This window comes from Onychostoma macrolepis, chromosome 20, assembly GCF_012432095.1.
Source record: "Onychostoma macrolepis isolate SWU-2019 chromosome 20, ASM1243209v1, whole genome shotgun sequence".
NCBI classification, from domain to species: domain Eukaryota; kingdom Metazoa; phylum Chordata; class Actinopteri; order Cypriniformes; family Cyprinidae; genus Onychostoma; species Onychostoma macrolepis.
The window spans coordinates 2,304,929-2,320,924 of record NC_081174.1 but is presented as its reverse complement, the minus strand read 5'-3'; the positions used below and the strand labels follow the sequence as shown (position 1 = coordinate 2,320,924).

The 15,996-nt window shown below is 36.9% G+C and overlaps 1 protein-coding gene across 5 annotated transcripts in view; it reads right to left on the bottom strand.

The window, feature by feature from the left end:
- lama2 (laminin, alpha 2) overlaps positions 1 to 15,996 on the bottom strand; it is a 243,370-nt gene that overhangs the window by 178,685 nt on the left and 48,689 nt on the right. For all 5 annotated transcript variants that reach the window (XM_058755242.1, XM_058755243.1, XM_058755244.1 and 2 more), the window contains exons 2-3: positions 8,706 to 8,876; positions 5,542 to 5,654 (exon numbers count right to left, since the gene is read on the bottom strand). In XM_058755242.1, coding sequence (XP_058611225.1) covers positions 5,542 to 5,654; positions 8,706 to 8,876 — 284 coding nt within the window. The remainder of the gene's footprint in view (positions 1 to 5,541; positions 5,655 to 8,705; positions 8,877 to 15,996) is intronic.

Here is a 15,996-nt window from a genome sequence, read left to right as displayed (position 1 = left end):
TGGTCGGTGTTGTAAGGAGCTATTTTGGCATGAGGACCCCGTTCTGAGTGATTGCAGCATATATTGTGATGTTACCACCTTGTTGACCCGGGACATTCAAAACAGCTGTGGCCAAAGATGTTTCTTCTTACAGTATTCCTCTTCCTCTTACTGCAACACTGCCTTTCATTTTTGTTGAATACAAAAATTCACCTGTTGCCTTTTTATAGTGCTTACACCTGATTGTTGAGTTTACAGATAAGCACCTAAGTGTCTGCACACCTGATGGCCGTGTTTGATCAATTGGTTTATAGGGGTGGTATTTTTTGAAAGCAGTGCCTTGAAATAGCAAAGAAGCGTCATTATGTTAGATTTCTGTGTCTAATGTTGAGAAGTGTGTTTAGTGTTTTGCAATGCAATGCGTTTAATGTTTTGCAAAAAGTGTGAGGCTGAGAATGTGCTTATTGTTGTGAATATTTGGGCTGAGTTTGTGCTCCCTGAGTGTAAGGTTTCACTAACTGTGTGTTATTTTTTATTTTAGTGTGTAAGCAATCATAAAAAACTGTAATCACAGTCATGGACTGTAATTAATCATGATTAATCACAAATTTAAAATACTAGGATTTACCTGTAAATGTGTTGAAATAAAGAAATGCATGACAAACTATTTTAAGGAAACAGAACCTTTCACACTTCCGCCAGGTATGAGACATAATCCTTATTATCCTTTTATCATTATTCTTTTGTTTTTATTCAGCCATTATCAGCCTTTATACTGGCAATAAAACGTTTACCAAGCCACATCGCTTCAATCCCAGTATACATTTACCCAACTATTATCAAAAGTATTCCTAAATAAATACAAAATATTTTCTTGCGACCTTACGTGAAGTATTATGACAAAATGCATTATGAAGAAGAATTGGACCTGTTCTGCAGCTGCATTAGAGCTAATATTAGCATCATGCTTTATAAGACAATTTATGAGATAAATAGTACACTTTTACTCAGAACTCACTTCAAACCACCGTCGAGTGTTTGTAATAACTTCCTTTTGCGATCACATGTGGACTTTGGTCGTTTACTGTTGTTAAAATATGCTATTTATAGCCTTTTATATGCTGCACAAATTAGCATTTCAGATGCACACATTCCACTCAAGAAAATCTCATACAAATATCCTATCGTAATCGTGTGTTTATTATCTTATATAATCTATAGTGGCTGTTGTAATGTTTATTTCTGCTGTGTAAAAGCATATATGTTCTGCTGAAACTCACGTTGTTTGTGATGTTATAACTGCCTCTCCTTTCTTAAGTTGCCAGGGATACATTCCAAGTATAATACACATTAGTAAAAGTATCCATTTTCATTTTTATTTGTCTATATACTCTTTGGGCAGCCGCGGTACATTATAAAAGTAGTCCAAAAAACTACCCACGGCTCTGTAATTTTTCCTGCGACTGTATTTTCAAAATAGCCCACTTGTGCCATTACCCTGGCAACACTGGCTCACTGTACCCTCATCACACAATGATAGATAACCTTTCGCGCTTTGATGATGGAAAGAAGTTAGGGTCAAACCTTATCAAACGATTAATCTGCGTAAAAAAAATATCAACGCGTTAAAATTTTTAGATTAATCGCATGCGTTAATGCGTTAACGTTGACACCCCTAATTTAGACATAGAGTTACAATAAAATTTAGATAAGAGAACCTTCATTGTGTGTCATGCTGTAAATCCTTAAACTCATAACTTTCAAATTTATGTGCTGCTCAGTATTAGTTGTTCTTCTATGTACTGTATTTTTGCAGAGTTGAGGGGCGACTGCCTGGGGGAGGCAGAAAACATCTTCTGACAGAGGACCAAGAAACTGCAATTGTAAATATGGTCATTGCTAATAATGCAATTAGACTGCGTGAAATTTAGAGAAGAATTATTGAAGATCAACAAGCCTCCTCAGAAATTGATCGTATAAGTATTTCTACAATTGACCGTATCCTGCATCGTAACAGACTTCGAATGAAACAGGTATATAGGGTGCCTTTTGAAAGGAATTCAGAGCAAGTCAAGAATCAGCGAGTGCAGTATGTACAGGTACTAAGTGTAACTCACTAATGTGTTATTTAGTGCTGTAATTTGATAATGTACTCTTACAGGTAAAGTTATTCTTATTGCTTACTGTACACATGTACTCAAAACATATTTTTGCAGAACATGTTTGAGTTTGATGGCAGAGACACCCTGAATATGTAAGGGATAATCAACGGCTACCTGTGCATTAAACGATTGGTTCAATGACCATACCAGATTTTCTAACATGTTTCTACCAGCATACTCCCCATTCCTCAATCCCATAGAGGAGTTTTTTTCTGCATGGCGGTGGAGAGTATATGATCGAAACCCTTACGAACGGGCAAACCGTTTGAAAGCAATGGACAAGGCCTGTGGTGACTTAGCTATAGAGTCGATCCCAGGCTGGATAAGACACAGCAGAGCATATTTTCCCCGCTGCCTTGCAAGAGAAAACATTTACTGTGATGTAGATGAAGGTATGTGTCCTGATCCTGCCAAGAGACGTGATGCTGATCAGTAACTGATCAGTGTTTTTCTTTTTTTCTTTTTGCGTGTGTACTGTAACGGATAGTAAACAGTCTTTTGTTGCATACTGAGTTCATACTCCGTTCCTTACACTTTTTTTTTTTTTTTTTTTGGAAAGTGTTATTCCAAATTATTATTATTACATTAACTTATATGGGTTTATATTTTTATATTTGTTATATATGCTTATTTCCCCTTTCAATTTGTGTATTGCTTTACCTAGTTAACCTTTTGTGTAATTATGCTATATTTGCTAGCCTACCATATATTCTGCAAATACTGTGAACGCTTGACAATTGTGCCAATAAGGTTTTGACTTTAAGATTGTATTCATGCCCGTTTGTGATGATAAATGAGCGTTTTGTGTTTTCATTTACAAATTAAATTACGTGAATGATTAATTCCTCAACGAAACACTATATAGTATTTGTAATTATGGTCTATTACTAAGCAGAAATAAAATGAAATACTGTATATGTTAAATTTAAACTGCATTCCAGTATAAATTCCAGTCAGCATAAGCAAAGCTTTATTGGCATGTCGAGCATTTACAGTAGCCTGTTATTTACAATTGACCTATCGGTAAGCCCCACCCCCCTTAGTTACTGTTGCTCCCTCGGACAAACAAACGGAGTTGCTCACTGTCTTACAATGACAGCTACAGTGTGAAAACCTTGTCACAAGATGTTTTTGCACAATTTTGGACACAGAAGGCCACCAAATGGGAATTAAATATTCCATGGAAGGATTTATAAAATATTTAACAAGAAGGAGGGTTTACAGATCACAATGCAAGCAGGAGAAGTCTCATATTACGGTCGGTCATCATGATCGCGGATGACAACATGCAGGATCAACACTGTTCATGTATCGCAGGGTACGATTAAATTAATGTACATTTAACCAGTTTAATATGGAGAGGCACTGAAATGTAGACCTTCGTTTATGTGTTTTTGACCTACACTGTACAAGACGCAAGAACAGTCCGCTATTTAGGTTGTACGTTAGCATGGACTCACTAACTTTAACGTTAGCTAGTTTTAGCCAGAGATACCTTGCTAAAGCACAAGATAACATTAACGTTCTGCTTGAGCAGATGAAAATTGTAACTTAATGAGTGTATGACAACCAGAAAATGAACGTTTTTGTCTTCATTTGTATTGGGGTGAATACTTAGGGATATTTTGCTCTGTTTTGTCTGGATTCAGGAAATGTAATAAAATAAATGATATTGCCCACCCTCTCAGGAAACCTGGAATCAGTGTTACAAGTACCCCAGGCACGTCGTTTTTTTCCATTTTTGAAGCATAAAACCCATAAAAACGATGTGAGCTTCAGATCTTCCAATGTTTCTCTGTGACGCTGAAACCTAAAGATGTCTGAGTTCCGCTCCCCGTGCAACTGATACTCGACTGCTATTGGCTAGACTACGTTCGAGGGGAGGGGCTTACCGATAGGTCAATTCAGAACGTTAAGTAAAGATCGAAATGACTGGAAGAAACAAATATAAACGAATAAGTAAGGGATAATCAACGGCTAGCTGTGCATTAAATGATTTGAATGCACGACGTGGAGGCGAAGAACCGCCCCCCCGGTCCGCAAGATTTTTTTCAAACCGTAACCGGTCCGCGCTGTAAAAATGGTTGGAGACCCCCGTTTTAATGCACAGCTAGCCGTTGATTATCCCGTTTATGCCATGGTCATTTGCCAGCATTCACATATTAAAGATGTTAATAATATTTGCGCTGCAATATTTCATCGGAACGATAAAAATGACGGTTATTTTCGTCTATATTACTATTCAACTGTAACTGTATGTTACTATGGTTACCAATGTTTATAGGAAGCGCATTAATATAGAACGTGATTAAACTGACCTGGAACTACCTGCAGTTCAACGAATTTAATCAACACCTGCCAGCCAATCAGAATCGAGTATTCAGACAGACCATGGCATAAAACAAAATATAACCAATAATAATAGGCTAATAATAATAATAATAATAATATACAAATATTACGGGAAAAAAGACTATCTGGATTTACAAGACTGTGGAATGGATAAAAAATGTTTTCTTGTGGGCCTATTTTATTTATGCACTATGTAACATTTCATGATAAACTTAATTTGAATGCTGACTATGGCACGTAATACAGTCGTATGGTAATAATTTAATAATGTAATTTCTATAATAATTAATAAAATAATTTCTTAATTGTAAATAAAATATTAATGAATCCATCTCTGATAATCCCGGGTTGCTATGGTCACACAGGTTTGTTTACGCATTGAACTCGTGGCCACAATAAAAATATGTTGTTCCCTCAACATAAGAGGATGTCGTTACCTCGACAAAATGATCTCGTGGCCACGACATAATATCACGTTCCCACAAATTAATATCACATGGCCACAATTATCACGTTCTCACGAGTTATGATGTCGTGGCCACGACAAAACTAAGTGAACCGACCATGTCACCTCGCAGGCACCGTAGGTTTTAGTGACAGTGTTTTGAATTGAACTCACTGGTGTTTTCTAGGCAGTGAAGTAGTCTGTGTATTTGGCAGGTTTGTGCATTATCTGAGGCCAAAGTTTGTTTTTGACTGAAGATAATTTGTTTTTGACTAGAATATTTGGTTTTGACCTGGAAGTTTGAGGTTTGTGCAAGTTGGTGTGTAGTTTTGAGATTGTGTTTGTAGTTGTGAGAAAATGATGAATTGTTTCATGAATTGTGTGTTAGCAATCGAGAAAAACTGTAATGTAGAAGCTTGCAAATTATTATTATTTTTTTTTTTCTGTCGGGTGAAAAAATTAAATTGTTGATGCTTGTTTTGTAACCCTAAATGGCTGTAAGGAAGGGCTAGAGCTTTACAAAAGCACAAGATGCATTCTGATTGGCTTTGAATAATGATGCTGTCACTGCAAGCAGTTGTTGTTTGATGTTTTGTCATTTACCTGCTGCAGGTCAAGAGTCACAGTGACGTAATGGTAGTCCATCCCGTTCATGATGCTCGGGCTCTGCCACCATCTGTTAGTGCCGTCGATGGCGTACTCGATGGGATGCCGCTCTACACACACGAAAAAAACACACTCGTGAGGGGCTTTATAGGGCAGTGAAGACCAGTCAGAAAAGTGGATGTGATTGAGATGTGACAACCTGCCTTACTGTGAGCTCTAACCCTGTATATTGTGATATATGACATAAAAGTCAGAACATCTAATCTTTTGAAATCAAAATGTTTACTAAAACTTATTCTAATTAAATCTTAAATAGGTTTGCATTTAGCAAAGAGTTAGAGTTTTAGAGTTTTATATTTGATCCATCAGGCTTTTATGAACAGCTCAATTTTATTCAGACTCAAATTGAGCAAAAATATGCAGTTTGCTGCAGATACTGATATTTACTGTATATGATGAAATTCTGATGCTTGTAATGTAAATCTATGAGATCTTTATAACAGTAGAGCAGATACTGACATAAAATGATATAAATATCAGTCGTCACTCTATAGCTCAAATAATATGTCTCAGTAAGATGATATTTAAATAATCAAAACATATTATGCAATGAATACAATGATGTTTCTCTAAAAAAACATACTGAAAAGTGTGTGTGTGTGTGTGTGTGTGTGTGTGTGTGTGTGTGTGTGTGTGTGTGTGTGTGTGGAAAGATCAGTCCTATTAACTGACTGAAATAAAACCGAAACCTGCTCAAGAGCTTTGGGTGTATTTAATACTCATATATTTGAATTTGTATTTAATTTTGTTTGAATAAGTGGCGTTTTTGGACTGCTGAGGAAGATTTCATTGTTCATAGCACATCAAGTGAGATCTGATTCCTCATGGCACTAGGCCTTTAGAGGAGCTCCATAACGCCTCATATTAAACCACGACAGGACACGGCGCTACTAATAACGTGTCTCCGCTGGCTTTTACCTCAGTGAGCTCAATAAAATCACCTGCTGAAGTGTCTTTTGAAATAAAGCGATCTGCTCTAATGAGGGATGAGTTTTATAAGCGCTGAAATACTGACGTTTATCTCGGCGCAGAGCCTGTGGAAAGCCAGCTATATGAGACAAACCCCAGTCTTTCTTTACAGCCAGATTCTTAATCAGGCAAAGATGATTAAAGTTGTCCACTTAATCATTTATTTGACTGCATATATTCTTTTCGAATTTATGAGCGAGATCTAGGTTTCATTTAAAAGAACTCCCCCGCCGGTTAAGTCACATCTATCTCTCTCTCTTTCTCTAATTTTCTCTAATTACATGTTATATTAATCACTCTCTGGCTGGGAGTGTGTGGGTGACTCTAGGGCGCTGCGGCGTGTGTTTGAAGAGAGCTCAGACTAACTCATTACTGACGGAGGTGTGTGGATGACAGCGCCAGCGACTCCTCGCATGTTTTATTAAGACCTTTCAGACAGCTTGTACACATCAAAACCCACAAAAAAAGAACTGTTCTGATGAAGGTGACTGAAAGACGGGTGACTCTCACCGTGTCCGACTCATGTTTCACCCTGAAACCAACAGCATATCTACAGCCCATTAAAGAAGCAGTTGACCCAAAAATGACAATTCAGACATTACTTACATTATGGCACTGTAATGCTGTACCCTTGAGTTTGTTTGTAATTCTCATTCATCTTAATGACGATGATTCTCATTAGATTCTCATTACTGTAATACAGTCAGGAAAATCATCCTTTGGACACAATGATGTTTTTAATCAAATTTGCATAAACAACAAATACCTCAATGATGTATACAATTCAAATAATAAATCATAATTTTTTTCACATTACGATAATGAAAATTCGGCATGACTTTTTTCTTCCTTTCTTTTGATTTTGGGGTGAACTATGACATCTGTGAGAATATTTACCACTCTTCTAGATTATAATAATAACTACAGATTATAATAATGATACAGAACACTGCTTTAAAATACTAATACAATGACTCATATTAGGTTTAGTTCTTACCAGTTCTCATATTTAGAAGGTTTCTCAAACAGCGAAGGCTTGATGCAACACTGACTGTCATGATGTCAAATACTGACAGAACGTCAAATTACTACGGACAAACATCAGCGACAGGATGTGATGTCATGCTCTAGGGCTTCTGTATTTAATACATAATAAATCACAAATAATATGAAATGTAAAATATTAAAATATACCATCTGCTCCACTTTCCAGCGACACAGCAAACGCGCAGCTTTGAAGTTTGTATTCATTGTTTTGAGCCAAGCGGACTTCATTCACGACTCCCTGAAAATGTTTGCTTGTTTAATAAAATCGCTATAATGTGTGATGGTGTGGATGCCGGATTGTATGTGTGATGGTAATGATGGCAGTAATGAGCACAGTGATTGTTATACATATAATACCAAATGTATTGAACATAAGAGTTCTTTGAAAAATGTGCAAAGCAGAATTTCCCTCAGTACACTTATTCATTCATTAAAAAGTCTGGGTATGGGATCAAACACAAGATTCACAAATTCTGCAAATTTCACCTTTCAGCAATCTTTATAAAAGCAATTAAAGAAGCACAGTAATAAGGTAAAGCTATTATAATAGGGGACAAAGGGTTCCCAGTGTTGCCATGCCTACTTGTTATAAATGAATTTAGGCTTATATTTAATATATAAATATGAACAGTTTCTAGCTGTGTTTTTGGTCTTGATTGCTGAATACTGTGGTGTGGAGAAAGATGTATTCATTGATGTAAATGGATATGATAAATATTTAATTTAAATGACTTTTTATTATTGAAAATGAATTTTATTTGCTGCAAGATCCCCCTGGAGCACAAAACATATTTATTTTGTTGAGGAGAGTGTCACGTTGGACCAGAGACAGATGATTCCAGTATATATTTGTTAGTGAATCAAACATTGCTTTTAAAAAACATCACTTTCTACTCTATGAGGCCTGTGAAGAGGGGAATCCAGTGTACATGTGCGTCACATGCGTGACTGTGCCAGTGTTATTGTGATTTTGGAATGCTGGGATTTATGAGCAGAAACAGTCTTTGATTAGAGCATATCAAATGGATTATGCACAGCCTGAGAGCCGGTGTGTGTGTGTGTGTGTGTGTGTGTGTGTCCTGTACCGTTAGCATAATCACTCTTCGGGTTGCAGGTCCGACACTGAGGGTTTTTCACGGGCTGTCCTGGTACATGCTCCACTAGTTTGCAGTGCATTTCTGCTCCCATTTCTCCACATGTGGCATTGGTCTTGATCTCTGCCATGGAGGCCAGGTTCAGCACAGCTGGGAAGAGACCTGCACACACAGCACACACCGTTAGCTGTTACCAAGACAGATGATCACTTCTACAGATGGTTCAACACCAACAGCAAGTTTTTACACAGCTTTCCAATCAGTTCATTTCCCCAGATGTGCACTATGAAATCTGCCACTTTTGTTTATGGTGATAAAAAAAAGTCTTTATGCACAGATATATTTGAGCATCAATGGAAAAGGATGCATTTTGAATGGTCAGTGTTTAAATGGCTTCCAGCAGCACTTCTAGCAGCTTAGAGTAACTCATTGATTTAAAAGGGTGGAATTTAGTTTTGTTGCAACATGCTGTTTGTTTGCAGCATTGTTTGTGTGCATCTTCTCCCCGTCACCAGTCCTTCTTCCAGGAGCTCATCATTTACAAGAGAAGCATTGTCCTTATATTACAGTAACACTGGAAACGTTTCTCCTTTACTTTTTTTGTTAAAAATGAATAAGAAAAAAAATATGTTCCTGTTCCACACTGATTTTGCAACTTTTTACAGAGAAAACTTCAGCTCAGTATCCTACTGACAGCCGAACTCTGAGTTAAATATTTTTTTTTTCCTGGAAATGAATCATGGGAAAGTCTTATTAGAGCACACTTGTGGATGTTTTGAAACAAAAGGATCATATCAGTAACGAGAGACTTTAAAGCTGCATGAAATCAAATGCAATGTCTGTTTCATCAAACACATCCTTCATCAAAATAGCGCAGCAACAGTTGTATTATGAAAGCTGATCCTGCTTTGTGAGAGCTGCTTTGTTCGTCCTCGTTTATGCAATTAAAACTATCTTAGAATCCACTTTCCCAGCATTTCCAGCATTCAGATATAGATCATATGGAGCTCACATTAAAATCCTCTTGAGTAAGAATTTAGGTTTTGGTAGTTTATTGTACATAATAGCATGGCTCAGAAATGTAAACATACGGTAGATATATATTGGGGCTGCCCAATAAATTATAATACAACCAAAATTTTAGTCATGAAAAAGTGCAGATTACAGCATTATCTTGATATTTACTCCTCTTGCATCAAAGGTTACAATTTACAATATATTTTTGCAGCTTTAAGCATCACCAGTGTTAAGCACATGAACACAACAGCCAATCAGATGTGTTTCATTAGATCATTATGAGAAGAAATCTACTCAAAGCTAAATTTTTGTTCATTGTGATCTGACTGAGTATGCTTTCTCGAATCCTCTCACCAACAAAGTGTAAATGTAATGTAAATAAGATTCACAGTGCAGTGTAGACAGCTTCATAAGCTGCGTTTACATTACCCTTCAAATTGCGCAAATTGAAATTGCAAATTGAAATTACGCCTAATGGAAACGTCAATTTTTAAAAACTCCCATATATTGCAAAATGAGGTGGTTTTTCAGGCAGTTCAAAAAATGAATATAATTGCAAAACTGCAATGGAACATTTTTTTTGCCATTCGCATGTCACCTGGCATAGAAAAAAAATTAAAAAATCACGTGATAATTTTTTAATGCACTGCAACCTCCAAGAAACACCTTATATGTGGGTTTTCCTTGCCATTAACGCTTGGATGAATAACCCTTTATTCACACAGCTCACGTCTGTGGTGCATTATGGCTAGTGTGGTGGCTGTGATATATGTAAATCTACCAACATCTGTCGCCACATGACTTATTGCAACAGGAAAAAATTACCTTTTAGTCACATAACATCGGTTAATGGAATCTATGCCATTTTGCAATAGTTTATTATTGACATTTATAAAATATTGCAAAAGTTTTGCAAATCTGTAATGGAAACAAGAGTGCAGAACTCACAAGCTTGTGCTGAACTGAAATATTACTATATTGATTACTATATTTTCTGGATCTTAATGTTATTGGTGCTATTCAGAACAGAACAGGAATGAAAAATAAAAGTATAAAACAAACATAAATTACAGTGGCATTTAATAAAACTACCACCACAAATCCAAATTTACACATCATTTGCAAACTTGATGTTAATTGTATTAGTTGCTTTGGAATATTAGTCACAACATGTTTCATGTGATAAAAATGTGATATATATTCAGGAAAATATAGTACAAAGATCTAATCTATTCACAAGTTGATTACAAGTTTTATTTATAATGCTGCTTAAAGAAGTAACAGTCACAAACACACTGCAGAATGTTGTTACTGACAGCTTTATTAAAAATACAGCAGTGAATCTGCTTAATTAATGTTCCTTTTGTGAGTCACTGACAAAATTGTGATGACTGACATTAATCATTATTAATCACAGAAATCACAACATCACGGGAAATAATTGAAATTATGATTTCTGGCATAATTGTGCAGCTTTAACAGGACAAATATAGTATGCTATTCCAAATTTTACGTACTGCATTTAAAAAAAAACAACAAAAAAACAGCAGTTGGTATTTAATGTACACTGTTCAGTAAGCGGTACATTAGTATTTCAACAACCTGAAATAAAATAGAAAGTTTTATACAAAGGCATGAGTGTCTGGAGTGCATGGTTTAAATCTGGATGTCAGCAATATTAAACTTTTCTATTGTGTGAAGTGTATTTTTGCAACAGCAACAAAAAAAGAGCGTGCATAGTTGGTCAGAATCAAAGCGCGCTTGATCTCATGAAATCAGTCTCAGCTGTTCAGACAGATGTTCCTTATGAGTTCTCAGAAACATGTGAGCTGGACAAAAGCAAGGTTCTCCTTTCTGTCACAATCACTCAAACTCTCTCTGTGCTCTTTACAGTGAATTCTCTGAATGCTAGTGCTAGTTCTGCTGTTTAGTTGCAGGGATAAAGTCTTTCACACCCTCCTTCATGCAAACAAATCACAGCTTAGCAGCTGCCTCTGGAATGTCCACAATCAAATGGATATTATGTTCAATATGGGACACATTTGTAAAGCATAACAAGGACATTTTCCCAGGAAACATTAACAACTTCCAGCTTGGATGTTTTTGAAACTGGAGCTTTACAAACCATCATCTATTTTAATATGTATAGTGTGTGTGTGTGTATGTGTGTATTTGGTGCATATACACTTCACACAACAGAAAACAAAGTTTAATTTAAAACACACATTTCAGACACACGTGTTCCAAATGTCGTCACTTGCATTATCATTACATTACATTCTTTACATAATTGCCACACATTGAATCTTAGTGTTGAAGCGATTATTGCAAAAAAAGACCAGTTTTGGACAAGCCACTCAAAAATGTAGCTAGCCAAAATAGCAACTTCTCAAAAATGTTACAGAAAACATTACATTTAATGTAGATTGTCTTCACAATCTACATATGCTGATCTTAACAAAGACCTTCTTCATAACTGGCAAAAGAAAATACAGAGCGCAAGACATGACAGCAGAAAAAACTGAAAGAAATATTGAATGTTGAGTATAAATAAAAACTAAATATAAAGGTGACGGGAATTGTGTCACTGGTGATTAAGCTCATATCGGGCGAGAGGAGCGCGAGCCGAGCACCTCATGATCATCTTGAAAATATTGTGTAGTCTGGTAAAAGTTGAGCCGTGTATAAGATCTCCCAAATCATCACACATACTTCTTGCTGCTAGGCAACCATATAGCATGTGAATACACTGACACACACTCACACAATGACACGCATCTAAAGTTACAGCAGCAAGATTTAAATCATCTGCCTTAAATGAGAGTCTCATTCAGATTCGTTATATTTGTGTGTTTAGTTGTATGGTAAGTGCACTTCAAGCTCCATTGAAAATAAAACTATATAGGATTAAAATGAGAAGCATTTTGGATGATTTCTTAGTTTAAACATTTACTTTTGCTTGGAAATGGACAATTGGCCTTTTTCTGTGTCACACTGTAATTTTTATACATAACCTTAAAGCAATTTCACAAGAAAGAGTGTCATCACTGTTCAACCACAGTTTTGATTCAGATGTAAGCAAGAGGCCACAGGTAAATACAACTGAGCTCATATACAGTATATGCAAGTGGGGTTCTGCTTTTTTACATCAAGGTACAAGTATATAAATAAACAAGGACAAACCAAGAACAGTCACATAGACTCCTTTCTTGAGCCACTGATGCAGCATGTCTTCAAGCCTCATTAATTTGTCACATCAGAACTGGCAGAAACGCCTTTGACCATTTCTGAGGTGTTACTGGAGTAACAAAAAGGCACCTTGATTTTGTCTATTTAGTTTTATACAACACAATAAACAATAAGTAATCATAGTTAACTTACATTTTAAACATAATATTGCCAGTTACTTTGTCTTTTGTTGCACCACCAACGAAAATAGTTTCAAACAAAGACACAGCAGAACTGTTGTGGTGTTTTGTTTATGAGTGTTAAAAAAACGATTGATTCAATGATTCAAATGACTCCCTCTGTTAAGCTCTGCATTATAACTGTCCTTCTTTCCTTAATATGTCTAATACAGTGGGGCAAAAAAGTATTTAGTCAGCCACCAATTGTGCAAGTTCTCCCACTTAAAAAGATGAGAGAGGCCTGTAATTTTCATCATAGGTATACCTCAACTATGAGAGACAATATGAGAAAAAAAATCCAGAAAATCACATTGTAGGATTTTTAAAGAATTAATTGGTAAATTCCTCGGTAAAATAAGTATTTGGTCACCTACAAACAAGCAAGATTTCTGGCTCTCACAGACCTGTAACTTCTTCTTTAAGAGGCTCCTCTGTCCTCCACTCGTTACCTGTATTAATGGCATCTGTTTGAACTCGTTATCAGTATAAAAGACACCTGTCCACAACCTCAAACAGTCCAACTCCAAACTCCACCATGGCCAAGACCAAAGAGCTGTCAAAGGACACCAGAAACAAAATTGTAGACCTGCACCAGGCTGGGAAGACTGAATCTGCAATAGGTAAGCAGCTTGGTGTGAAGAAATCAACTGTGGGAGCAATTATTAGAAAATGGAAGACATACAAGACCACTGATAATCTCCCTCGATCTGGGGCTCCACGCAAGATCTCACCCGTGGGGTCAAAATGATCACAAGAACTTTGAGCAAAATCCCAGAACCACACGGGGACCTAGTGAATGACCTGCAGAGAGCTGGGACCAAAGTAACAAAGGCTGCCATCAGTAACACACTGCGCCGCCAGGGACTCAAATCCTGCAGTGCCAGGCGTGTCCCCTGCTTAAGCCAGTACATGTCCGGGCCGTCTGAAGTTTGCTAGAGAGCATTTGGATGATCCAGAAGAGGATTGGGAGAATGTCATATGGTCAGATGAAACCAAAATAGAACTTTTGGTAAAAACTCAACTTGTCGTGTTTGGAGGAGAAAGAATGCTGAGTTGCATCCAAAGAACACCATACCTACTGTGAAGCATGGGGTGGAAACATCATGCTTTGGGGCTGTTTTTCTGCAAAGGGACCAGGACGACTGATCCGTGTAAACGAAAGAATGAATGGGGCCATGTATCGTGAGATTTTGAGTGAAAACCTCCTTCCATCAGCAAGGGCATTGAAGATGAAACGTGGCTGGGTCTTTCAGCATGACAATGATCCCAAACACACCGCCCGGCAACGAAGGAGTGGCTTCGTGAAGCATTTCAAGGTCCTGGAGTGGCCTAGCCAGTCTCCAGATCTCAACCCCATCGAAAATCTTTGGAGGGAGTTGAAAGTCTGTGTTGCCCAGCGACAGCCCCAAAACATTACTGCTCTAGAGGAGATCTGAATAATACCAGCAACAGTGTGTGAAAACCTTGTGAAGACTTACAGAAAACGTTTGACCTCTGTCATTGCCAACAAAGGGTATATAACAAAGAATTGAGATGAAATTTTGTTATTGACCAAATACTTATTTTCCACCATAATTTGCAAATAAATTCTTTAAAAATCCTACAATGTGATTTTCTGGAATTTATTTTATTTTTTTTTCTCATTTTGTCTCTCATAGTTGAGGTATACCTATGATGAAAATTACAGGCCTCTCTCATCTTTTTAAGTGGGAGAACTTGCACAATTGGTGGCTGACTAAATACTTTTTTGCCCCACTGTATGTGCAGAATAAATAAATAAAAAATCTAAGACAAGCCAATATTTTATGTGGCATTTTGTGGATTTAGTTCTAACATTGATTTTAACAAAACAAATAAAACACAGCAGCTATTCTATTTTATTTTTATTTTTTTAATTCACACTTACATTATGATTCGAAAGAAAATGTTGCATATAAGCACACTGGAGACGCTATTCATATGACATTTGTAGCTCCAGATGGCTGAAAGCATAATTATGAATCCAGATGAAATGATTGTAAAAGACCTGTCATGTTTCCGAGAGTGTTCTGATCCGTAGGTGCCGCTTGGACACAGTTCAGGGTCATCGCTTTTTCTCTCCATCTCTGAGCTGGGCCGGATCGATATCAGCGTTCATTCCTTCTTCATTCATATCCTGATACAGCTGATCCTTCATTCAGCTTGACAAAACTAATTATTCTTTCATGCAGCGCTGGGCGTCTGGAGCCGTAAGCCGTCTGTCAGCAGGCCTCACAGCCCAGAGACGTGCCTTTCAAAAGATGAATCTCTCCATTGCTCACTCCCATCCCACTCCTCATCTACTCTGTGCATTTATGATGATGCTGCGAACAACGAGGCTCTTTCGGCCCGGGCCGAGCTGACGATTCAGACGTACAAACATTTCATCTAACCAACAATCCCCGCAGAAGGAAATAATGCAGACGATCCCTACGGATGAGATGGGCTATTGTTTACGTTTTTTTTAATTGCTAACAAGCATTGTTCAATACTGAAACCACATTTTCACAAACACAAAACTGTTCACACATTCAGCGATACAGAAGTCTATGTGGACCAAACTGTGAATCATTTTTCATTGCTTTCAGACAAAATGCATGCAATGACCACATTTTTCAAATTCCACAAACACTTTTGCCATTCATACTCCACAGCCTGCTAAACACTGTACATTTTCAGCACATTTTTCAAATGCTAACAAACTGCTTTCAAAACTGATAAAAGCACATTCAAATCAGAATAATGGCAAACTGTCCATTTCTGCAGGAATTATATTGAAATATAAAATCTTAGCAGAATATTTATTATAAAACTGAATAATAATTATTCCAAACACAACT